The following is a 27,206-nucleotide window of genomic DNA, read 5'->3' on the forward strand; positions in this document are numbered from 1 at the left end:
GTATGAACAGCCTTAATAATCAGTGAGTGAGATAATATAAGGTCTTATACATGTATAATTGAATCTGAACAGGAAAGAGACAACAGCAGCAGATTTGAGGGAATGGCTAGGAAATTCCACAAATTTGATGAAAGACATATATCTAGATTCAAGAAGCTTAGCAAGCCCCATGCATGATAAACACAAAGAAAACCAAATGTAAACATATCATAGTTTCCAAGTTGTAATTCCATAAAATAATTCTTATCCTCTTGAAACAGAGGACATGGGAAGGACAAAAGGAAGACTCACGGCTTCTTTCCACACAAGTTGAATAGCTTTGCCATTAAAACAAGCAAACATGAATGACAGTGCACTTATGGTGTCCTCTGTGATATTAATTACTGATGGGGAGAAAATACTTATCACATCCTGATACATTCTGTCCCTCAGCTCTTCAGAAACAGAAACAATCATTTCTGAGTTTTTGGAATTCCACTAAAATTTTATTTTTAGCTATTATTCCATTTGCTTTCAAGTTCATCTGGGAAAAAAAATGCTTAAAATCAGCAGAGCCCTGTAATCAGAACATAGTTCTTCCTGAAGCAGTACAGTAAGTCCCTGGGTAATAAATGAATCAGTTGATAGATGGAACTGTGTAGGGCAACTGTGTAATTTTCATCCAAAGTAGAAAAGAAGGTTAAGGTGGATGAGACCCTACAACCTGGGGCAGGAGGCGGAATGGGACTGAGTCACAATTGGCTTGAGCAGTGCCTGACCATCTGGTGCAGAAAGATGAGGCCCTGTCCTCATTCATTACATGCTGGGAAATCAGGCCCAGACTGAATGATGAAAATAAGACCCGTACATCGAACCCAGTGAAAAGCATTTTGTTTTAATCATGAGCCAATACTAGAAACCATAAAGGAAAAAGGCTGATCAATCAGACTAGGTAAAAATTCAAGATACACAGCAAAGTAAAACCCCTCAAACTGAAGCAAACACAAAGTGAAAAAAATGACATGGGGTGATTATTTTTAAAGTCCTTATTAACAAAATACACCAACAGAAAAATAAGCAAAGGCATGAGTAAGCAATATACAAAATAATTTCACATGGCCAGTAAATGTATTCCAAAATGCTCAACCTGGCTAAAAATTGGAGATCTTTTTTCTCCATCAAAGATTAAAAAGCTTGTGCTCAGAACCTTCTGGTGAGGATGAGGTGTCGGTTATTGAAGTTGACACAATCATGGCAGGCATGATAAATCTTACACATACAGATCCTCTGGCCTGGCAATTCCAGCTCTATTATCCAAAGAAATAGATGGCCAAGTGTGTAAACATGTATGCACAAGGATTTCCATTTCCAAATGTTTATAAAGGCAAAAACTACAAGTAGGCATCTTTGGGCAATTATAGTATGTCCTGAAACGTTCTTGAATTGTGAAACATTAAAAGAATGGTCCCAATAATGCGATTAAAAATCACAGACATCATCCCCAAAGGCATGGGGGTTCTAAAGGTCATCGTCTCTGGAAGCAACTCAGGGTGATGTTGATTCCCACTTCATATTCTTCTATATGTTCACCTTACAGTGAACATTTTGTATTGTGATTAGTATTTTATGATCCATTTTGAAGACCAAAATTTCAGCACAAGTTCCAAAAGTACTAAAATTGATGAAACACCTTTTACAGACAGAAAAGAGGCCAGGGACCAAGTTGTGTGAAATCACCTACAAGTTTGGTTTGGTTGCAGAAAGGAAATGCAAACATGAGAAGCTTTGGTCTCACAAGCTGCAAAGTACGGAGGGGAGTGGGCCACACCCTCCCAGGCCATGGTGAGGACTGAAGACTAACGGGACAGACAAGCCAGGGGCGTGGGCGGGGGCGAGGCTGCAGGGCACGGAGGGCTCTGTCCCCACCGGACACACTGGAGCCCTCCCTCCAGGCCCCACCGCCCGTCCACAGCCTGAAGAGCAGGCAGGAGAGTCCAGTGCGCAGGGCACCAAGAGATGGCTCCCAAAGTGTTCACACGGACACTTGGGGGACACACGAATCAGGCTGATCCAGCCCAGCCACTAAGTGGGGCTTGCGGGAGCCCTGGACACGAGACTCTCATGCCGGCCCCTCCGCACCCACGTTCAGGCGCTGGCAGGATTCAGCCAAGAGGGGAAGTAGAGGTTGCCCTGGCTGAGAACAACATGCTTTCCCTACATTGGGCAACAAAGCAGTGGTTATCAGTTTGAGAAACCAAGTCTGCTGCTGTCCTTAAATGAACCGAGGAAGGTTCACCCAACAGCCCACGGGCCAGGGACAGCTCTTCCCGCCACCTCGGCCTTCCAGACCTCAGCCTGCCCTCCAGGAGCCTCATCCAGGGCACTTCCCAGGCAAGACGCGGTGTTGTCACCACCCCGAGGGGAAACCCCCGAGACAAATCAGAGCCTCTTGATGGGGGTCACTCACACACCACCCAGGCCTGTCCTGTCACTTTACAAAGCAGGCAAGGCTGTGCCTGGGGTGGCAGAGTCTGCACCTGCTCCCACACTGTGGACTCTTAATGGACGTGCCAGAACATCCTGGATATGGAATGTTCCCGGGCATGGCCTCTCCCAGGGCCAGTGAGCTGGTTCCTCACTCAGCCCAGCTTACCTCACCAGCTTGCAGCATCTCCACTCACCATGACACCAACCTTTGCAAAACTCTTTTCCTGCTTTAATGTGTATTTGGATACACTAAAGGCACCCTACTGGGGACAACATAAACTAGTGATCATACAGATGTGAAATACCCCCTCTCACTCCTGGGCCCAAAGTTAAGAGACACTGTTGTTAGAGACACTGATGGGTGGCCCAACACCACGCTTTCCCCCAGAGAGACCTCAGGCAGAGCCTCCTGACCAGAGACGACGGACACTGCTAGGGAACACCACTCTCCTCCTCTCTGCTCCTGGAGCTGGGCTGCCACAGGCCACAGGCCCCCGGCCCCCACGCGGCCGCGGATAGTTCAGGCCATGAAGCACACCGGGCCATTCCTGCAGCCTGCAGTCCACAGTCCAACAAAACGGGCTGTGGTTTTATAACATACAATTCTCTTCCCTTGATGGGTACAGAATACAACAAAATTAGCCACGTTTATTTAAAAGAAACATTACAAATAAGTGTGCAAAATTAAATTTCATGATTAAATACACATAAAAGTAACATGCATACTTTACATTGAAATCCACAGACAAAGTTAGTTGATTACATGACAGTAAAAGAACTGGCAAACTGAGAGCTTGCAGCTGCAGATTTTAATGTTTGCAACCTGAAATCAAAACAAAATTAAGTTTAAAGGGAATTTAAGAAAATTAAATATATACCTCAAGTAGTACTAACAATATACAGCCCATAACCTATTTTAGTTACCAAATGTTAAAAAAAAGTATGTGCCTCTCATTCCCAGAATGTTAGTGTGCAGCTATTCTTAAAAACAGGGAGAGAAGACGGTGAGAGAGGGAAGTGGAAGCGGCCGGCCGAAGCCCACAGGACCGGGCGCTGCTTTGTCGAGACGCCGGTTTCCCTTCGTATCCTCCGAATTAAGCGATGCGTTCTTCTATGACTCAGTTTTAAAGTCTACGCGTTACTCTGTTCCCTACGAGTAAAGGGGACTCCCTCTGACCCAGAGCTGCCAGGAGGCCACAGGTGCGGCTCACGGGGTAGGCCTGGCGCTGCCTCAACTCCAATGGCGCCAGCAAGAGGGGGACATGTGACGTGTGGCTCCTGAGGGAGACACCAAGCCTGTGAACTCTAAACTTTCTTCAGTTCAGATGGGAGAAGGGCTTCCTCCCTCCTCCTCCTAAGGCTGCCGGTGTGATAATCCCATTTATATCTGGTGAGAAAGAACCAAGATTGCACGTGTGTTCACCTCTCCATCACAAACTAAGCAAAAAGGATGGAATCTGGCGCCACAAATGAATTTCACATTGTCCCTCCTTTTCTCAACGTGCCCCCAGCTTGTCCAGAGCCCTGGCTGCAGGTGGTGGATGCGGCAGAACCACTAAGCGAATGGTGAAGCCGGCGGTCAGGTGGGAGTGTCCCCGTGCCCCACTGATTCTTCCTTTAACATTGGACTCAGGAGGCCTGGCTTCGGAAAACAGCCATGAGTGGCTTCACGACAAGGTCCTGGGCCGTCCCTCCGGCCCAGCGTCACCAGCCCCAGGAGCTCAAGGGGCCGCTGGGCGCCCAGGGGCCGCAGTGCTCGTGCTCCTGGTGAAGGGTCAAAGCTTGTCGTCCGTCATCTCCAGGAACTGCGCATACACGTCCCGGACGCACTCTCCCTTGGGGTTGAACAGGAACTTGTAGTAGCTGCCGTCCGCACAGATCGCTGGGCAGAGGAGACCGCGTCACTCAGCGTGAAAAGCAAGCAGCCCGCACTGAGCCGCCCTTGGGATCTGCGTGTGGTGGGGGCACGCTCGGCCGAGAACCCACTGTTCTGGGGGGAAGAGCTGCATCCACTCAGCTAGTGCAGCAATGGAGAACCCTCTCAGGTCGTTGGTTCCAAGACCAAATGATCTGCCCTACCAACTTCCCAGGAACCCCCAGACGGCAGGGAGCTGCGTGAACCCCGAGAGGGATATACGGGACCCCCAAGAGAGAGGAAGGAACACCAGCGAGGCTGGCGTGGCACTGATCACACCCGGGGCCATTCTCCCCCGGAAGGACCACTTACCAATGACAGCGTTTGGCTCTGTTCCAAAGGCACAAATGCATGGAGAGCCTGAGGGGACCTGAAACTTGGAGAAACTCCACTTGGAACTGAAGTATTTTGGAAGGAAACTGGCCGATGCCAAACTGTGAGGACAAGGAAGCAAAGAAAGGAAGTTATGGTCACATGACAAAGTTAGAGACACAGCTCTCCTTACTGTCGGCTTAGCCTTAATGGTTTAAATTCGATTTTTGCTTTTAATTATTATTTTTCACACAAAAATAAACTGTTACAAATGGCTCTATTAGAGACCCAGAAACCACCACCACCAAACAGGGCACAGGGTTCTTTCTACTGCCACCAAATCGACAGTCTGAACGGCAAACTCGAGCATGACTGTTGGGAGTTCAGGACCAAGCTCTGCCTCCCTAGAAGGCGCCTGGAACCTCATCAGATTTCCTAAGGAGCTAATGGCAGGGCGAGTCGTGATGCCAGTCTCAGCATCAAGTAATCTGCACTGGTTTTTAGAAAATCAAATGAACGACCAACGAGAAGCATCCTGCCTGTGATTCAGACCCAATGGGCCGGCACTCAGGCAACTGGGAAACCTACCTTGATTGTTTATTCCTTTTCGGATCTTCTGCTGCAAAAATGTGCACCGTGCCGTGGTCACTGGACACACAGATGAGGGAAGCGTCCTGATTGAAGTTAATGCTGCAGATAAAGCAGATAAGGCTCAGGTCTTGGTCTTGTGTGGACACAGGAGCGAGTCCTGACCTCAGCTCCCCTGCTCCAACACCCCCGTGGTCAGGACAGTCATTTTACCAGAGTCAAAACCAGGGCACAGCCCCTCCTCAGGTGCCAACAGCAGACCACCTTGCTACCCCAGGGGCCCTGAGGCCACCCCAACAAGCTGCCCGGGAGAGAAAAACTCCCCTCCAGTGATCTGGCCCCCGAGATGGGGGGCGTCACTTGGACTGGCTGGATGGGCCCCAGAGCAGACAGATGGGAGAGTCGGTTGCATGACAGGCCCCACTGACGCTACATGCAGATACTGCCTACATTTAATCACTTAAGCCCAAGTGCAGCTCCACACAGTTGCTGAAGTGACTAGAGACAGGCTAACAAGGCCTCCAGTGTCTGCCTGAAGACACTACCAAAAAAATAAGCTGGAGGGACAGTGGAGAGATGAAATAAAACAGGCAAATCTGACAAATGCAGGATGACAGGTCCATGGTAATTGTAATATTTTACTTCTGTGTATATTCCCATGATAAAGAGTTAAATCAGCAATAATAAAGTGAATTAAAAACCCAGCCCCCCTCCAACTAAAAAAAAAAAAAAAAAAACCACCCAGCCCCTTCCAGTACAGCAGCCCCCGCCTGCCTCATGTGGGTGGTCCTGCCTCTCCCACCAGATCACACAGGGCCCCTTCTCTAGGGTGAAACAACGTGATTTCTTACCAATAAATATTAGCTGCTTGAGATCCTCTTCGTAGTTCCTGGATTAAATGCCCTGATGAAGTATCAAATATTCGTATAAGGGTCCCCTTTGAAAAACAGTGAAGTGTTTCATTATCAAAGATTCACAACTTTTTTTTTTTGAAATGATTTTTATTCACAAACCCATGAGCCCATCGAAGTCTTTCCCAAACTAGCCCACATAACCTAAAACTCAACTTTCCCCCTGTTGTCACTGAGAACGAACCAAAATCTCTTTATTTAGTCTGACAGCAGCCAGCAGGTGCCGACAGAGGGTCAGGGAGCCCAGGGCCCAAGCCCACACATGGCCTTCTCGGAGTCCCATGCACACGCTCCGCTGGCATACACCTAGGCTGTCCAAGGCCCCGAGAGCCGTCAGTTCACTCACCACCCAGGGAAATGGCATCTTAATTCTAGCTCCCACAGCCAGTCAGAAAGAGAAACACTAATCCCACTGCCAAACAGATGGAGCACAACTGAATAAAATGACTTTTGGACCCTCTTTGTCAGCTATGACTTGCTTTCTGGGCAAAGGTGGCTAAGAATCTCGGGGAGTTGGGATCTTCAGGGAAGGGCTGGTTTGCCAGGAGCCCACATCTACAGCAGGCGAGGTCACCCTAGAGGCGCGACTCCGGTGGGACAGGGACACCCGCTTACTTTCTCAGAGGCGGTCGCGATTCTTGTTCCCTGCAGATTGAGAGCAATGCAGCTCAGGACGCCCTCGTGGGCAGGAATGTCCACCGGGGGCTTCTCGGTGCTGGCCAGGTCCACAAGCTGCACGTGGCCCGTGTGCGTGCCTGGGAAGGCCAGGAGCGAGTTGTTACTGTTGGGGCACAGGACACAGAGACCTAGAGAGAGACAAGAACCTTGTCAAGGACTCAGACCGTCTCGATGTTTCTGCTTTTAAACAACCACACCTACTCTCTGCCTTCCAGGTCTCACGGAAAAGTAAGACTGAGTCACAAAATCCTTTCCCAGTAAAGGGCAGCAGGGAACCAAGCAGAGTTTGCTCCCTCGAGATGGCTTCATAATTGGAAACATTTGCTGAATTTATTATTAAATATACTTTATCAAATGTCTGTCTTTTGGGAGAATGCAAAATTGTAAAATCTAAAAATGAATCCGTTAACAAACACATAAAAAAATCCCAAAACTCGACAATAAATTTAACAATAGATGGAAAACACTGTAACACACTGCAAAGGAAAACCCAAGACCTGGTGAGTGGAAAGCTGTCCTATGACCTCAGGCTGGAACCTACCTTCATCCATCTACAGAGTAAGTGCAATCACAGTAAAAATCTCTGCAGGCTTTTCTGAAGAAAGAGACAAGCTGTCACCAAGTTACAAGGAAAGTAGAAGGTCCTAGAATAGCTCCTTCAATTCTTATACCACAGGAACAAGATCAGAGGATTTATTCTACCTAATATCAAGAATTATCTTAAAGTTCCAGAAATCAAGGTGGCCTGATACTGGCATAAGAATAGAAACACAGACCACTGGAGCAGAATAGAGTCCAGAAAAATCTTACACTTACTTTAAAAAAAAAAAAAGGTATCAAAGTAATCCAATGCAGAAAAAATAGCTTTTAAACAAATGGTAAAGGCACTTCTCTAAGCAAAAAAGAAAAGGTCACAAGTAGAAACATGAGAACTGTTAAAGGATAAAGTTCACTGGTTAAGGCAAATATAGAGTGGTAGTACCCACGAAGCCAGTGGGAAGGTTAAAAGACAAAAGCAGTAAAATCATCTACATCTGCAAGGAGTAAAGGATACACAAAAAGATGTAAAACACAATGCCAAGACCAGAAATCGTGCGGAGAGGGAAGTAAAATGTAGGGCCATTAAAACACATTTGAAATTAAGAAGTCAGCCATTTAAAATAATCACACACATACACACTGACTGCTATACATAAACTTCATAGTAACCACAAACCAATAATCTACAATAGATACACACACAAAGGAGAGAAAGGAATCCAAACGAAACACTAAAGAAGAAAACAAAAGAAGGAATGAAAAAGACCTACCAAAACAACCTCAAACAACGTGTGGCAATAAGTACACAGCTATCAATTATTACTTTAAATGTACATGGACTAGATGCTCCAATCAAACACAGAGAGTAGATAGACCCCTGATGGAATGCAACACAGCCATAAAAAAAGAATGAAATCCTGCCATCTGGAACAGCATGGATGACATGGAGGGTGTTTTGCTAAGTCAGAGAAAGAAAGATACTGTATGTTAACACAATGTGGAATCTAAAGAATAATTATAATATGACCCAGCAATTGTACTCCTCAGTATATATGCAAGAGAAATGAAAAAAAATATATCCACATAAAGACCTGCATGTAAACATACATAGCAGCTTCTATTCCTAACAGCCAAAAAATCTGGTGTGGATCAACAGCTGTGGTCACCCATATGATAGTATGTTACTCAGCAATAAAAATGAACAAAATAATAACACACATACACACACAAAAATAAAGGAATCTAAAACATATTAAGCTAAGAGAAAGATAGCAAAGCTACCTGAAAAGGCAAAACCTGAGGGTTAGGTGGGAAACGTGCAGACTGGGAAGCCTCTGGGGTGATGGGCTGTTCTGCTCTTACTGTGGCAGTGGCTAAAGTTTAACACACGAGACACTTAAAATGAGTGAGTTTTATGTAAAGTATACCTCAATAAAGCTAGAAGAAAAAACCAAAAACTTTAAAAGCAAAGTAAGGATGATACAATGAATAACAAAGCCACATGTGAAGAAGAAAACAAGAAGGAAATCTCAGAACTTAATAAAACCATGGATTCCAGGCTCACCATGGAGCTTCTGAATGGCTGACAGTCACTGTGAAAAGTCCCAAGAGAGACCCAGAAGCTTATGGTAAGAGGCGGGGTCTCAGTTCCACAGTGAGGAGGCTGGGCTGTGACCCAGGGCAAGTTCACAGCGGGGTGGGGGGAGCTTGCACCTCTCAGACCTTTCCCCAGCACCCCAGATGCTCCGGGACCCACCACAAGGGTGACGTCACTCCAAGACCACCTGCAGGACAGGCGCCCAGCACGGGTCTGCATCCCACCTGGTCTGGACTCATGAAGCCCATTTCCACCATCCATCCTCCTCTGGATTCTTACCTTTAGGGTTATAGCAGGTTTCAAAGACGTGTAACTGATGGGGATTATGTGTGAATGTAAACACTTTGATCATAGAGTCCAAAACAACCACAATTCTGGAAAGAAGAAAACACCATCAGAATGTTCTCTCCCCCAAAGTGAAACTCAAACATTTTGTGGCTTTTGTTTTTATTATTTGGAAACAGAAACACTCCAACAACCACATACAAGAGGATCATTCCCATTCCTGACCCCGGGAGCGGGGCAGCAAGGTTTGCAAAGCAGGTCAGCAGGGAGCCGGAGGGCAGAGGCTGACACTAGGCCTGAGCCCCTCACCGGGGAAGAGGCAGGTACAGCCCAAGGTGCGGTGGGGGGTGGACGGCATTCTCATCAACCATTCTATCTATAGCGTAAGAACTAAGTAGCATACAAAGTCAGAAATTCTATCTTAACACACTTTTAGACATGTCTTGACAATTCAGAAATGTGAGAAAGTAGATCCTTCATTTGGCTCCAGGATTTGCATTATTACGAGCCCTAAATGTTGACATTCCTGGAAGATACAAGTCTACCTACAAGTGCAGGATGACAGACTCCATTCACACCCCATGCCACAAAACAAACCTAAGCTTTGCCCCACTGCGATCAAAATACTAGGAAAAACTCCTGTGTTCTACTAAACACGAGGGGCAATGTCTGCGAGAGACTGGCTACTTTCAACAGGTGAGATTCAATGACACTCTCTGTGAGCAGTTCCTGAGTTCTCCTTTACCTTCAAACTGAAACATTTATGAGGCATGATGTGGACAAGCGTGGGCTAAAAGGGAGGCAATTCAGGGGTCAAAACTCATGTCCTCTGTCTGCACCTGACGGGTAGGACGGTCCCCCTGAAGGACTGAGAGCTGGAGGGCAGGGCCAGCCCAGGGCAAGTCCACGGAGGTGCACCCACACCCACTGACTGCTCACCGCGAAACGACCCCAGGAGGCAAATGAAACTCACTGCCTTCCTTATGTTCTTGAGTCAAAAACTACAGCCTTATTTTTTATACATCATTTTCCCAAACACATCTCTTCCTTCAATATAAGATTACTTCAGCCAACTTCAGAGAAGGTGACTACTCTACCTTGAAAAATGAGACACCAAACCTACCTATCTCGCCGTAATTTGGCAGCCTTGACTTCGGTAGAAAATTCTATTTCAATCACAGTTTTCTTCTTCAGGTCATCCCAGATCATCACTGAAACAAGAAAGAATTTATGAACACGACAATGAACAGGCCAGGGGCTGGCTACCTAGAGGCACTCCTGAGGGAGTCTTCACATCAGGAACATCTGATAGGGGTGGGGGGCAGTTATCCTCTTCATCTGTATATAAAGAAACTGAGGCCGAGAGAAGGTAACCTGCCCAAGTCACACAGCAAGCTGACAAAGGGCAGAGGAGGACTGGGACCTAAACAGTGTGGGCCCAGAGTCTTTTACCACAGCCACACGGTCTTTCTCTAAGAAATAAAAATTACAGACCAGCTTACAAAATAAACTCCTAGATATAAAGCTCTCCCAGGCCCTGCTGCTCCCTCCCGCCCTCCCACTTCACTCTGCAGCATGCCTGCTCACACCTCAGGTACCCAACCTCTGCCTCTCGACACACACACACACTCGAACCTCCTCCCTAGTTTTCAGGCAAACTTCTCTCCACCTCTCGCTCCTTGGTTCCGTTAGACTGAGCCGAAAAGCAAGCCCAATCACAGGTACCAAGTGCTGGAGATAAACCTGGACCAAGAAAAGAAAGGTCTTTTCTTTTTTTTATTTTTGAAAGGGTTGTTTCATGAGGAAATCAGACACATAAAAACCCAGGTCAGGGTTCTTCGGCCCTGACTGTTCTCACTCTGCTTCAAGCTGGAGAATGCCTTCTGCTCACACCACAAGCTTCCTTCAGGATGGATCAGCAGCTTACGTCCCAAGGGCTGAGACGACTTCAGACAACCCTGGCGGATCAGGAGTGTGTGTCCAGACCTCTTCTTTCCTTCACTTGAAAAGCTGGGTATGAGGCACGTGTGGTGAGGGAAAAAAGCTCCCTCCACAGTCAGGTCACAGCTGACTGAGCATGGAAGGGAAAGAATGCTTCCCTCAAGGTCTCAACACGTGACCAACAACAGTCCAGGGGGTGGGATTCAGGGTCAGTTTTGTTAGAATGGGTAAGTGTCATCTAAGTTTCAAATCAAGAAAGAACTGAATACCAGCCTACCAGAACCGCCAAAATTATTAACATAGAACATATTTACTATTGAAGAGGTTAGTTATAATTCATAACCACTCAAAAATGAAGCAGAGAATTATCCTTTTGCTCCTTGAAACACCATCTATGATAAACTTCTCCCGTCAGCTTCTCCTTAAAGGGCACCAACATGTCAGTGAGTAGACGGTTACCTTGTTGAAAATAACATCATTCCAAAACCAAATGGTCACAACTTTTCCTGGCAAAGGACACTCTACTCTTGAATACAAAAGGCGATTCAGTGAACTTCTTCTGGCCCTGCAACCTAACACCAGAAAGTCTGTAATTCAACATGAACCAGCTCAAACCAGACAGAAGCCCAGACAGAAGGATGTCAAGGGTGTCATAAAAACAGGTGAACCCCATTTTCAGAAACGTTTGGAAACAGTGTGATGAAACGCCAGATGCAGCAGCATGAATTTTCACTCACAAAAGTGACTGGACACGATGACTTGGGTAGTGAGAAAAATCCAAGGACTCCAGTTAATGCCAACTCCCTGTGGCCTCTGCAAGTTGTGAGCTGCTTTGCTGCAGGGAACTGGAAATTTAAAATGTACTGGGCGGGATTCTGTCTTTTAATAATATAGTTGTTAATATCAAAATCAGTATTCCAAAATTCTGGACTCCCTTCTAAAAAGGAAAGGGCCTCTCTGCTCCCAGAACAGCACCCTGTCTGGACCCAGCTGGTCACCGTGACAACCAGTCTCCTCCAGTCCTGTTTTATTCTGTGCTCACAAACCAAAGAAGTATATTCTTCACACTGCAACACCACATATCCTAACTGGCAATTATGAAAACATTTAGAAGTAATTTTGACATCACTGAAAACACCTACTTTTAACCTTACGTAAGTTTAATAAAGACCAAGTTCTTTTCTTAAAAATCACCTTTAGCACACTACAAAAAGCTTACATTTTACTCAAAATGTTCAGTTAGAAAATTGCTTTCTTCTAAATCTGTAAAATTCCTGAGACTCTCTTACTTCAGAATTTTTTTAATTTTTTACTGAGACTAAGATGCTACAGGTGAGAGACCCCAGATTATCCAACCCACTGCTTCCTTGGGGGTGGGGAGCAGTGACCCCCGCTTCCCCAACAGTGCCACAGGTGGGGCCAGGCTCCTGACTCCTCACCAGTGATCAATGAAATTCTTCATATGACAAAGGCTGATCCAGCAGCAGGATCTGTGCCTATTCCCACGGAGCCCAGGTCAGGTAATTCCTGTTCCACTGCGAGACCTGCCCTTGGCCCCAGCACAGCTGCAGGACTGCCACTTCTGGGGGGCCTCTTCCAGGACGCACAGCCACAGTCCTGCCCATCCACGCCACGCCGGCAATGACCTGGACAGCAGCCAGGCTTCCTGCCCTTCGGCCCATGTTATCAGGGCAAACCCTCACCTGAGAGTGGGTTCCCCTCCCCATATCACATCCACACAACCCGCCAGGCTGCACTGAGAAACTGCCAGTCAGGCCCAAACAGAACTCTGTGCGTTTCCGTGCCCACCCTCTTTCTTTACTTTATGGTCTCAGGCAGATCTTCAGCTCACCCCCAACCTTTATTCTCTGTAGGGAGACCTCCCTTGCTATACTCCTTTCCTTTCCCACCAAGCTTTGAAAGAGTAGTCTCGTGGCCCCTAACATGGTGGAGTTTGTCACCAGTGGGCTCCAACTCAACAGCCCCCTAGGGCGGCAGTGGTCACCCAGGCCTCCTCCCGTCTCTAGCATCTGCCTGATGCCCACACTCACTTTCCTCTCTTGCCTCTTCTGTGAACACAGCTCCCCTTTCTTTTCTTCCAACTGCCGCGTCTGCTGAGCTTATTCTTAACTGCGTCCTGAGACTGTTCCTGAGAACTGCTGGCACTGCTTTCCCAACCACACCCTCACCTGGCATCTGAAGCCCTGGGGTCTGCCCCCACCTTCTCCCTGTCCACCTGCCCCTCTTCCCCTGCTCTACCCTCCTTCACTGGGTTTCTTCCTTGTGCCCCAAACGACACCTACATTTACAGACACGTGACAGTCAGCTGAACTAGTAAAGTTTGTGTTTCTCCCTTACTTTCAAAGAGCCACACCCTTTACATTGCCGTCTCTTTGAACACAGGTTCACACATACACAGCAGGAACAACATTCTTCAACCCAGAGCCCAGCTGTTCTCGGTTCTATGCGTTTCCATGAGTTCATGGCTCTCTGCAGAAGTAGTCGCCTCCCCACACCTGGCTTTCAACGAAACTCACAGCACAGAACACCCATCGCAGAAGAACACCCAGGACAAAATGTGGGTGGAGGCCCCCATCCAGTCAACCTGAGTGAAAAGCAGGTGCTCTCTCTCCACAGGGAAAAGTGACTCTGGTCACATGTTTCTTCTGGGAACAGCAGAGGGCACAGCACTCTTTCTGCATGCTTCTGTCCCTTCAGGAGTCACAGGGCCACCAGGGGAGATCCAGTGTGGCCAGAGACACAAAGATACTCTATAAAGTTCAAGATGGGACTACATGTGAGATGCATTATCAAATGCAGGATTATTTTACCTACCTTTGTTCGGAGGGTATTTTGGCTTTTTCCCACCACCAACTAAAGCTAAATAGTTGCAGCGAAACAACATTTCAATATGGCCAACTCCTCCTTCTAGAAATTCTGAAATGATAAAAAGAAGTCAGTATGTATATTTTACATTAAAAAAAAAAAAAGGTAAAAACAGTCAGCATTTGATTTTTAATCAGCAATCTGTATCTATGATCAGAAATGAAAATAGTGACCAGCTAGGAAAATAATTAGCTTCAAACCTCTCAGCATCAAGAACTGTATTTTCATGTATAAACACTGATCACCTAAGAAGCCAATATAGCAAAATGTATGAAATATCTGAATTCATAATTTAAAGTGCAGCAAAGTATGTAAGATCTGAGAAAGCATCTCATATGGTCTGATGCAAAAGCTGGAATTCCTTTTCACCATTTTTAAACACTTCTTCCTCTGGAAGTCCAAAATGTTCACAAATGTTCACAAATTATGTGAAGGGGAGTATATCAGCAGATTTTCAGGTGTGCTCCATGACAGAAGGAAGCCCAATACTCAGGGGAACAACAGAACCCCCACGAGGAGTGCGGGGAGTCAGAGGCGCACACTGCTCTCTGAACGGTTCACGTCACAGCTGGGCGCCCCTACCCTGGCCCCTCAGCCCTCACTCTGGTCTGTCCCAGGCCCTGGGATAGTGAGGGTACAGCAGAGGGCAAGCAAGGAACCCAAACCTTTGAAAATCAGAAGTTAACCTAAGAACTGACTCCTACCTGTCTAGTCGGAGGCACACAAGATGGACCCAAAGTCCACAGGCTCACTTGAGAAGTTTCAAACTCAAGGCCTAGTAGAAACCCTAGGACTCTGTACTTAATACTATCCACAAGGAACACAGCTCTCCTTATAAACAATTTACTGTCCTATGACACACAAGCCACCTCAAGCAATTCTGGCTCTAACAGAATGTGGCCACAGCCCAAACTCAAAGGACGCTTCAGTCCTTAAACCGCTCCCTGCTGGTATGTGGCCTCAGACCCATCACAGCCCAGGGATCCTCCACCCCCCAGGCCAGGACACGCCTCCACCACCAGGGGCCTCACCTGGTTCCCCGGCGCTCACCAGGTACAGGAAGATGTGCGGTGTGCTCAGCTGCCCAGTCGTGTTTGACTCTTTGCAACCTTACGGAATTTTCTAGGCAAGAATACTGGAGTGGGTTGCCATTTCCTACTCCAGGGGATCTTCCTGACCCATGGATCGAACTCAGGTCTCCTACATCTCCTGCTCTGGCAGGCAGATGACAAAGCAGGCAAGAAAATACAATGGAGAAAAGACAGTCTCTTCAATAAATAGTGCTGGGAAAACTGGACCACCACATATAAGAGGGCTTCCCTGGTGGCTCAGCAGTAAAGAACCCACCTGCCAATGCAGGAGACTCGGGTTCAACCCCTGGGTCAGGGAGATCTCCTGGAAAAGGAAACGGCAACTCACTCAGTATTTCTGCCTGGAAAATCACATGGATGAGGAGCCTGGCGGGCTACAGTTCATGGGGTTACAAAGAGTTGGATACCACTACATGACTGAACAACAAGTAAAAGGAGGAAATCAGAACACTCTCTAAAACCATATACAAAAATAAAAAAAAAACTCAAAATGGCTTAGAAATCTCAATGTAGGACTTTCCTGGTGGCCCAGTGGTTAAGACTCCACACTTCCACTGCAGGGGGCATGGGCTCAATCCCTGGTTGAGGAACTAAGACCCCACTTGCTGTATAGCATGGCCAAAAAAACCTGCAAAAACCAAACCAAAAGAAGAAACAAACACCTAAATGTAAGATGAGATACTATAAAACTCCTAGAAGAAAACATAGGCAGAACACTTTCTGACATAAATCACAACCATACTTTTTTGGATCCATCTCCTGAAGTAATGGAAATAAAAACAAAACTAAACAAATGGGACCTAATTAAATTTAAAAGCTTTTGTACAGCAAAGGAAACCATATAAACAAAACAAAAAGACAACTTACATTCTGGAAGAAAACATATGCAAACAATGCTACCAAGAAGGGATTAATTTCCAAAATATACAAACAACTCATAAAATCAATAATAACAAAAACAAACAACCCAAACAAAAGATGGGCAGAAGACCTAAAGAGATATTTCTCCAAAGAAGACATACTAATGGCCAACAAGCACATGAAAAGATGCTCAATATTGCCAGTTATTAGAGAAATGCAAATCAAAAACTACACTGAGGCACCACCTCACACCAGTCAGAATGGCCATCATCAAAGAGTCCACAAATATTAAATGCTGGAGGGACTTCCCTGGTGGTCCAGTGGTTAAGAACCCACCTCCCAAGGCAGAGGACGTGGGTTTGATCCCTGATGGGGAACTAAAATCCCATATGCTGTGGAGCAACTAACCTCCGCAACTTCAGAAGCCTGCATGCCGCAACAAACAGCCTGTGCCAATATGCAAGATCCTGGGTGCTGCAACTAAGACCAAATAAGGATTATTTTTTTACATGCCAGAGAGGGTGTGGAGAAAAGGGAACTCTCCTATACTATGAGTGGGAATACCAACTGGTATGGCCACTATGGAGAACAGTATGAAGGTTCCTTTAAAAACTAAAGATAAGAGTCACCACATTAACTTGCAATCCCACTCCTGGGCATATAACCAGAGAAAATTCTAACTTGAAAAGATACACGCACCCCAATGCTCACAGCAGCACTGTTTACAATAGCTGAGACACGGAAGCAACCTAACTGCTCACCAACACACAGATGTATAAAGAAGACATGATAGACACACACAGTGGAATATTACTCAGCCATTAAAAAGAACAAAATAATGCCATTTGTAGCAACATGGATGAACCCAGAGATTATCATACCAAGGCAAGGAAGTCAAAGACAAAGACAAGTATCCTACGATATCACTCGTATGTCGCCACAATCATTAATGAGGCCACCATCAAAACAAAACAAAACAGAAAATAACAAATGTTGGCAAGGATGTGAAGAAATAGGAACTCTTACTCACTGCTGGTGCAGGTGCTACAGGAGACTGTATGGTCGTTCCTCAAAAAACTAAAAACAGACTACCACAGGCTCCAGCAATCCCTCGTGTTGGTATATATTCAAAAGAACTGAAATCAAGGTTGCAAAGAAACATTTTCACATGCATGTTTACAGAAGCATTATTCACAACACCCAAGAGGTAGAAGCAACCTCTATGTGTATGCAATATTATGTTAAATGAAATAAGCCAGTCACAAAAGGACAAATATATGTTAAATGAAATAAGCCAGTCACAAAAGGACAAATACTGCATGAGTCTACTTATATGAGGTCCCTAGACTAGACAAATTCATGAAGATAGGAAGTAGGATGATGGTGGCTGGGGGTGGGCAGTCAGTATCTAATGGGGACAGAGTTCTGCAAGATGAAGAGTTCTGGGGGTCTGTTAGGAATGCAATTATTTCCTCAGTGCAGTTTCTAAGTTCTAGAATCAAATATATCAGGAGAAACCTGTAAATGATGCCAAGGGGTAACTAATACATTTTTAAAATACTATCCAACCAAGGGAGAATGTTTTAAGACTAATATCAACAACACTACGTGAGCACTGAGACTTCAAACTTATTAATGTTGGATTTGTCAGTCGTAAGTCTTCTCAAGTTCTAAAAGCAGTGAGTCACTTGCAAGATCTGACCAAGCTAATGGGAGAATAAAGAAATGCCAGGAGGCACAACAGCCTCAGAAATGTGACCTGGGCACAGTGAACCAATTGGAAAAAAACAAAAACTGATGTACTTCACACGAAGAAATCACCAAAAATTTCTGTTAAAAGGAAATTACATTCTGTTTCAAAGGTGTTTTTTTTTTTATTTTAACTTAAATGATAGAGGTTGTGACTTTTCTCTAAGCCTCTTTCTTTTCTTTTTTTTTTTTAATAATTATTTACTTTTATTTATTTATCTGCACCAGGTCTTAGGTGTGGATCTAGTTTCCTAACCAGGGATTGAACCCAGGCCCCCTGCATTGGGAGCATGGAGTCTCAGTCACTGGGCCACCAGGAAGGTCCCTCTAAGCCTCTTTCTAACAACAACAAAAACAGTGTTACATGAAATCAGAATTATTTTGTATTAATTACCTGGATGCCTAATTTATGGCTAATATTTTGATGCTTTTTTTAAAAATCAATGTCAAGATTACAAAGATGTTAAGGGTTAAGGACTAAGACAGAGAAGCAGTTTTAACAACTGGAAACAGTCATGGTCTCTGGGATTTAACTTTGGAAAGAGAGAAGAAGAGCAGATTCTTCAGCATTAACCAGTGAGGTGGGGAAAGAGAAACAAGAGGCTTTCCTGGGAAGAGCAGAAGCAATTAAGGGCAAGACTCCTAACTCCAGGAGAATCTGAGGACTTTTAGCTCCCCCAAACCAAGGGTCACAGCCCACAAGTAGCTGGAGAGGAGGGGGTCCTCCTGAAAGGAAGCCCAAGGTTGCCACTAGAGCCCCCGAACCCCAGGCCCCAAGGGCTGGTCCTGAAAGATCCACAGGGGTCACCAATTGGCGGAAAAAGCAGAGACGCACCCATGTCTCTAAAAGCAGCCAGGCCCAGTGGCTGGCTGTGCAGCAGACTAAAATTACAGAGAGATGGAGAACACAAGACAGGCTCCCAGGAAACTTTGACCAATGAAAGTTTCAGGCACAAATCAATACCTGACATGTCCCACTCTTCCAAGAGGATCTGCCTCAAAAAATGATAAACTGGAGGGATTCCCTGGTGGTTCAGTGGTTAGGACTCCGAGCTCTCAACTGCCAAGGCCTTGGGTTCAATCCCTGGCTGGGACCTAAGATCCCACAAGCAGCTTGGCCAAAATAAACACACACACACACACACACACACACACACACAGAAACTGAAAGAAAATGGGGGAGAGGGACATCCTGAGTGTTGGCTTAACCTCCACTCCACTGATGATGGGGCAGAACTCAGCCCTCCAGAGTGACACTAGCCTCCAGCCTCTTCACACGGCATCTGCCCTGCAACCCTCAGGTGCTTCTTTCCTATTTCCCAGGTGTTTTCTTTTAATAGAAATAGCTTAATTATTTCACATCCTACAAATCACATATTATCACTATAAAAATAAAACAACACAGAAAAGCGTAATGTGGGAACAGCTGTGAAGGAGATCATGTGTGTACTACTGAACTCAAACCAACGGCACCATCATACTATTTTCCAACTCATTAGCTCTTACAGTGCATCACAGCTGTACCCTCACGTCACATGTACCACAGCATCTACTGTCTTTTCCCCAATTTTTTCCTTCAGATAAAATCCTTTAAGTGTGATTGTTGAATCAGAGTATGCGTATGTGTGTGCGCAAATATAAAAAATGAACCGTCTGTCAAATTTTCCTACAAAAAAGGTTCTACCAATTTAAACTTGTACCATCAAGGCTAGGAATGTGCCTTTCCACACCCTCCCCAGAGCCATCGCAAACTTGGACACAACCCCATTCCCGCTACACCCACAATGAGCTCAGCCCCCTCCACCTCACATGCTTCCCACTTCTTTCTCGTTCCGTCACTCACCACGTGCTGGACTGACTGACCACACAGGGCATGGAGCCCACACGACCTGCTCTGAAATTGGAGGATGAGGGGCCACGGGTAAGACCCTGAAAGACTGTCAGGCCAGGCAGGTGCTGAACTGGGCAGCAGCATGGACCGTGTGCAGACAGGTCACCTGTTATTTCCAGTCACTGGGTGGCCTCACCAAGGACCCTGCCCACATTACTCATCACTGCATCCTCCGGCCCCAGTGCAGCGCTTAGTGGGCTCAGAAACAAGTGGCCTCAGCTGCTGTCCCGTCTGTCACGAGTCATCCCATCCAGGCCTCCGTGTGCCCTCTGCTCCCCACACACGGCTGCCCACGTTACACGTGTGAGCGCTGGCGGTGTGTAAGAGGAGTCAGGCAGCGCCGAAGACAAGGGTCTTAAGGACCTTGCAAGTTCACTGAGCGTGGGCTACAGAAGTTCTAGTCACCTTTGGAATGTGGGAGGGTTGTGTTTCTAAATGAAGACTGGAGTTAACGTTTTTAGTATTCCTTTTATTTTTATAACCACTTAGATATAATTTTATCCAAATGTATTACTCCTGACACATCTTTATTCAAACTATGACTTGAACCTTCTTGCCAGGATATGCTTGGACGTGTGTGTGATGTACGTGAATCAGAGTCTACACTCTGGCCCTGCAGCACCCTAGTGAGAACGCCACACAGGCTGTTCTCCCAGGGCTCCCACTCCTCCTGAGGGAGCCACTCGGCTCTGTGCAGGGGACCCAGGATGCCCAAGACAGCTTCCTGGCACTGCCAGCTCCATCCAGCAGTGGGTGTGACTGCAAGATGCCGGCGGATCTCAGCCTGTCGTGCAGTCCCCCTAGGCAGAGCCACGGTCACAGCGCAGACAAACCTGAAAGCCCAGATCTGGGAATGACCCTCCAATGCAGGCACACTTCCTTTCTCATACAGGAAAGCAAATCTCGACGATAAAATAGGAACAAGGTCAAGTCTTCTGCCTGTTTTGAGTTCGCTGCCAGAAATAAAGCAGCGGACCAGCCTGCAGGCGCGTGTAGGTGGAGGCCTTAAAGATGCCATCAGTAAGCACCACATGGCCCTGCTGGATCCCCGGCAAGTGCAAAATTCACCACAAGCGAAGCTCAGAGACAGTCTGACCCAGACACACTGCAGCTGAGCAGGGACGGGGAACAGACACAGCGCTGCGACATGACCATAGCAAGCCTTCCTGAGGGCTGAGATACTTCTTGTTTTAACTTACTGTTATAAGAAATCCTAGATTCACTGTAAACATTTCATTACTTAGGAAGCAACTTTTAATATGCCGCTAATGATTCAACTTTGACACTGAAGTCTAGTTCCTAAGTTCCTAGGTCAATTTAGGTAAAAAGCATCTGGAAATTCGCAAGGCAAGCTGTTTCAAAATACTTTGGAACTATTTTTCTGTATAAAACAGAGCTGTCTTAATTTATGATGCAACCTAACCAAATTAAATAGAAGTCAGAAGCATAGAAGACCGAGAGGAGACTCCCACCATCACCTATAACCCTCATTAATTCCAAAGACCCACTCTTTAAAGGTAACACTGCTGGACCAATGACGAGCGAATAAGCTTACAAAGCACTTTCAGTGTGTGTACTGCCACTAGCCCATGTGTCTCCCTCATCCTAATTCATCCATCTTTACAAGAAACTTAGGAGGTAGGCAGTTAACATTTTCACTTTTACACAAAAAGCAACTGAGGCCAAGAGAAGGTGAGTAACCTACCCAAGGGTACTCCAGTCCCATATCACACAGCCACCTGATATGGAGAAGAGCAGGACTGGGATCTAAACAGTGTGGGTCCAGAGTCTGAGCCTTTTACCACCTGGCTACCCTGGTCTTTCTCTAATAAATAAAAATTACAGACCTCAGCATCACCGACTCAATGGACATGAGTCTGAGTAAGCTCTGGAATTGGTAATGGACACAGAAGCCTGGCGTGCTGCAGTCGGGATGACTGAGCGACTGAACTGAACAGACTTCAGCTTACAAAATAAACTCCTAGAAATAAAGTATCACTTGCTGTTTTACATACCAGGGTTGTATAGAAGATTTTACTTGACAAAGAGGTTTCACTGCTGAAAAAAAATAAAATTCTGAAAATCTCTGATGTAGACTATTAGTTGTCAAAACAGAAGGGGGCTGATAGGGGAGCATAAGAATGCAGTGACGTCCTTTTAAAGATGAGAAACAGTTCTTGCATCAGAAAATATAACTTGCACACTGAATAAAAACCAAAACCATAACTGCAGGAAGAAAAAGGAGGTTTCTCGCTGTTTATGGTTTATCTGAGATTTGTTAATCTGTTGGCAGGTAAGGACCAGGAGTCACTTAAAAACTTAAGAAAAATACGTAGGAAAGAAGCAAATGGGAAAATTCTACCCGTTAAATTACACATTTTCCCTGACAAATGGGAAAAGGACCACCATTATTTTATTTTACCAAAAGAATTCCTGATTTCAGCTTGTGAAAACTTGTATTCCGTGAAAACTTGTATTCCATGAAAACATAATTTAAGACACTGAAATTAAAAAAAAAAAAAAAAGACACTGAAATAAGAAAAAAAGAAAGCAACTATAATTTATTGCCACAATAGTATTTTTTGAAGAAAGAGTTATTTTAAGAGTCTAAGTCCTACCTGCTGTATCTAAAGCCCTCACTTCAGCTCCCTACCGCTTCACGTTGGACAGGAAGCACGAAGAGGCCAGCACAACCACACCTGACTCTCAGCAGGGCCAGCAGGTGCTGGATTCACCAGTCACCAGTACCCACTGATCATACTGCACCCAGTCCACAGAGCCCAGCACTCACAAAAGCTCAGCACGAGGAAGAGCAGAGCTGCATCCAGGCTGACAGGGCCATGAACAACAACCTCTCACAGCCCACTCCGCTCCGATGTGAAAGACAGTACCTAGATTCTGAGGACTGGAAATGGGTAGAAAGCGAGAAATGTGTTACTCTTACCTTGCTTCTCTTTCTCCTTCAGTGGATCGGTGTTATAGACTCGGAATCCATTTTCCATCCCACACGCAAAGCATCCTAAAGTGTGAGAGAGACAAATTAATCACCTCACTGGGGTCTCAGCTGAAGACCCCAGGCCTGGAGCAGCACATGCAAGGGGTCCAGAGACAGTGGCCTCTCTGAGGAACTCGCGTGGATGCTCAGGCCACACGGATGTGGTCTGCATGTGTCACGATGACCTGCCTCATGGACTGCTATCAGAGGGTTTGCACGTTACTCCACTTACCTCCGCAGGGCCCTTCTGGCATCCCATGGACCAGGCTCTCTGCTCCAACACTTAGCTCCTGCAAGAGGGGCTCACCAGCTACCGAACCAGCCACTCTGCCACCCCACATGTCCCTAAACTCCAGCCTCTAATGCCCACCACTGGCCTCCCTGTTCCCAACACACCTCTCCAGGGCTGTATCAGGCCCTAAGCCCTAGAGAGGCAACAACACACAAGAGAGTCCAAGAGGACAGCCACAAAGCAGGCCACCTCAGCAGGCAGGGACACATCCAGTTGGAGAAGGGGTGGAAGCGCTAGCATGGACGGTCTTTTAGTTAGAAGGCAGCTTGAGGTCTCCATGACCTCACTCCCACCTGGAACTAATCCTAACTCCCTAAACCCATCTCAGTCACCATCCACGAGTCACACACCAGACTGTTAACGGTCCAGCTGAAAATGCTGTGAGGAAGCACTCAAGTTTTACGATGACCCTGGGACCTGGACTTCACCTGCCTAAGTGTAATCAAGACCACATTAACCTCTGTCAACACCACCAAGTTCGACTGCTGGCTCATATGAAACTTGTGACCAGAAACACACACCAAACTTTCCATTTCTTTTCCCAAGACAAGCTGCAGTGGCTGGACCCTCAGCACAACACATCACTGACCTGAAAGCCAAAGCCACCCTCAGAGTCTCTTCTGGTTTCGATCCGTGTTCCAGCACTGGAATGACATTATTCTATCCTATCAACCACTCCATCCCCACAATGTGAAAAGCATGCTTCTATTTTTTGTCCAAGTGAGGCAGAAAACTACAGACCTTAACAGCTTTCCCAGAAGTTGGAATCTGTTCTGTAATCAACTCTCAGGCTCTGAAATGAACTTTATCTGGGCCTGGAGTCTGACACTCACTCAAAAGTGCAATGTTACTTATTATCTCTTATTCTGGGCTGTAACTCCCTCTTTGTGTTACTGGAATCATGTAATCTGGACAGAAGAATCAGAGCTTGGCTTTCTGGAAAATATGGAAATAATACAAAAGTCGAAAGTCTTCCTTTTGTTTCTCAACTATTACACCTTCCACAAGTTTTAAGCCTACACCAATCTTACTTGTCTTCGCCAGAACACCCATATTTCTGACAAGACTTGTATAAAATACACAAACAATCCCTATAAATCCATTAAGAAAAAGGCAAACAACCCAATAGAAAAATGAGCAAAAGATCTGGACGCTTCACAAAAGAGAATACCCAAATGCTTAATAAACCTACAGAATCAGGGAAATGCAAATACAATCTCACATATACACCACAATGAGATCTACTAAACATCCACCAAAATGGCCAAAAAGGCCAAAATGAGTGAGGAGAGAGGCATGGGAATGGAGGGCAAGCCAGGACAACCACTGCGGAAAACTGCATGACGGCCACTGTCGATTCTACTCCTAGGTATACAAACCTTGTAAAAATGACAACACACATTCACTAAGACAGGTAACAGAACGGTCACAGCAGCACCCGCATGCTCAAAATGGCCCCAAACTGGGAACCTACCCAAATGCCTACCAAAGGTTGAACGGACAAACCAACTGTGATGTAGTCACACAAAGAAATAGTGCACCAATGAGGATGGCCTACAATTATACTCAACAGTACGGGAAAAAAGCTCTTGCAAGCACGACACTGAATAAAAAAGCCAGAAACAAAATACAGTACAGACAGGCAAAACTAATCTATGTCGCTAGTAGTCAGACTGGGCGAGTGGCCTGAAGGAGCACAGGGTGCCAAGGTATTTGGTTTCTTAACCTGGGTGCTGTGGAAGGTGTGTTCAGTTTGGAAAATTCACCAAGCTGAATACTTAGGATACATGCACTTTTCTGTAAGAGTAATGCACTTCAGTAAAAAGCTAGAAAAAAAGTCCTACAAACACAAGACTGGAAACCACTCTCTAAGAAGACTAGGCATTATCTTTGCTATTTTGTGGGGTGGGAGAAATAAATTAGCTGATTTTAGTTGGTAATCACACAACAGTTGGCATGAACCTTCCCGTCCTCGCTATCTTAATGAAACTTTTCCCCAGAGAAGTCCTCAAGCCAACAGCGAGTGATCAAGCACAGTGCAGAGAAAGCCGATTGGCAACAGGGCATCAGAATCACTGAAGGGCATTCTTCTACACACAAGCCACGTGCACGCCATACACAAGTGTTCTTCACCTACACTCCAGATCCACAGCCAAGTGAGCCAGCGAAATCAGTCTGTGGCCTCAGACTAGGTCCCAGCAAGACAATCTAGTCTACAGAAGTGTATCCACTCAAACCTTCTGTTTCCCACAGGAAGAGAAAGAAAAACAGCAGCCAGATTATAGAAATGCACACATATCAACAATTCAAAATCTCGAAACTGTAATACAACTTATCTTTGGGAGAAGATAAGTCAAAAGTTTGAACAATTTAAAGTTATGAGCAAAGGTTTCTAAAGCTAAAGTTTCAATGAGAGTACTAAAAATGCTGAGTAAAAATTAAAAGTCAATATAAATACAAAATGTAATGAACTCCACAACCTGGCATACATTTACATTATAGGGAATTAAGCTAAGGGTAAGCAGAAGGTTAAGTATAAATGCACTTGCTTTCCAGCAACACTGTAAGTTTTCCTTTTAATTATTACAACCAAATGAGGTGGTTTTACAAAAGTGAGAGTGTGTTTTTCAGAAAACTGAAATATATCCACTTAAAAGCCAGAGCTGTATCTTCTAAATAATCTTTGATGAAACCTTTATAAAAACATTATAAACTTCACTGGTTTCTAAAATAATTAACTTTATTGTGAGCCTCAATTATTATACCAAAACCTACTACAAGGATTCCTCATCTGGCCCTGAGACAGGTAGGTATGTGTGCTTAGTCGCTCAGATGTGTGGGTATAGATCTTGGATTTAAAGGCCACAGAGTCAGTAAGCTTTGTGTTTCCGTGTTTGTTTTTTAGGACTGCCTCTCCCTGCCCTTAATATTAATCAGTCACTTCTTTCCATTGAAAGCACATTTCTTAAGAAGTTGCTAAACTCCTTAATGAGTTTTCAACTATCAGAACCTTTTAAGAAACCTACTGGCCCTCCTCTGGAAATAAAAATCCAAAGCGTTCAGCCACACACTCACTGCTCGATCCCCAACTTCTGGCCCCCAAAGCGGACCCCACAACCCCTGCGGGCCCCAGCCCAGCCGCCCGCATCCCACATTTTCCCCCTCGTCCAACTCCACCCCTCCAAGAACTCTTCCCGCCCTTAAGGGCTCCTCCCTGAAGGAAATCCCGGCCTAGCCTCGGTTCCCAGAACACACTTTACTCTCCCGGGGCCCTACAGTCAGAACCTTGGAGCCACCACCCCACGCGCTCACGCGCTGACACAGCTGGGCGACCCCTGCCCGGCCTAAGTAACTCTAGCCCAAACTGGCTCCACAGACACAGATCCTGCAGTTCCTGCTTCTGGATCCTCTTCAAACTGGCTTCCAAAGCGAACCCTCAGAACCGACGCGGGTCCCCCTCCCTGGGCTAGAGTGGGGCGCAGTCCCGCATCACGCAAGATTTCAGAAAGGCGAAAAAGGCCATCTCCCCCAAAAGCCGGGCTGAAGAGTCCGGTTGCCACCCAACAAAAGAAAAAAAGTATGAGTCCGGCGGCATATTCTACGACAATCAGCAGAAACGGTGAGGACCTTCGCAGACGAGGTCCTGGGCCTGCAGGGGCATTCCCACCTCGATGCGACCCCATCCTGGCCGCTGGGGACCCTAAACCGACAAGAAAGAACCGACGCCGCCCCGGAAAAACCCATCACTGTCCGACCTGGATGGGGGTGGGGGGTCAGGGCGGCGGGGAAGCGGCCTGGGCCGGGGGGAAAGGAAAGGCCTGGGGAAGGAGGGCGGCTTCAGGGGCAGGGGAGAGAACGCTGCGGGCAGAAGAGGCCTGAACCCGGTGAGGACGCCACCGCGGGGCTGAGGGCGGGACCCCGCTCGGAGGGGAAGCGGCGGCGGGGGGGGCCGGGGCCAGTGAAGGGCTCTCCTCACCATGGTCCTGGTTGAAGCCGGCGTAGAGCAGCCCGTTGCCGTGCGGGTTGCAGGGCAGGAGGTTCATGGCGCCGCGGGATCCACCGCGCCTCAGCGCCGCATGCCGCTCCGGGAGGTCGACCGCTGGGATCCGTCCGGCCAGCGCCGACGCTGCCGCGGCCGGAAGCGAAAGGCCCACCGCCTGCGCGCGCAGCCAGGGAACCGCGGAGCGCCGAGCAATCCACCCGCGGCC

At 46.4% G+C, this 27,206-nt stretch overlaps 1 protein-coding gene across 2 annotated transcripts; it reads right to left on the minus strand.

The window, feature by feature from the left end:
- Nucleotides 1–853: 853 nt before the first annotated feature.
- Nucleotides 854–27,206, minus strand: WDR45B (WD repeat domain 45B). Of its 2 annotated transcripts, XM_065908568.1 has the most exons (11): nucleotides 26,975–27,206; nucleotides 22,656–22,730; nucleotides 14,069–14,170; nucleotides 11,971–12,078; nucleotides 10,416–10,503; nucleotides 9,287–9,381; nucleotides 6,808–6,998; nucleotides 6,133–6,218; nucleotides 5,282–5,383; nucleotides 4,694–4,815; nucleotides 854–4,348 (listed from the first exon to the last, which is right to left on the minus strand). In XM_065908568.1, the coding sequence occupies exons 1-11, from the start codon at nucleotides 27,039–27,041 to the stop codon at nucleotides 4,242–4,244; spliced, it is 1,143 nt and encodes a 380-aa protein (XP_065764640.1). In that variant the 5' UTR covers nucleotides 27,042–27,206; the 3' UTR covers nucleotides 854–4,241. The 2 variants fall into 2 exon arrangements, with proteins under 2 accessions (XP_065764640.1, XP_065764641.1); XM_065908569.1 differs by lacking the exon at nucleotides 11,971–12,078.

This window comes from Muntiacus reevesi, chromosome 18 (genome assembly GCF_963930625.1).
Source record: "Muntiacus reevesi chromosome 18, mMunRee1.1, whole genome shotgun sequence".
NCBI classification, from domain to species: Eukaryota; Metazoa; Chordata; class Mammalia; order Artiodactyla; family Cervidae; genus Muntiacus; species Muntiacus reevesi.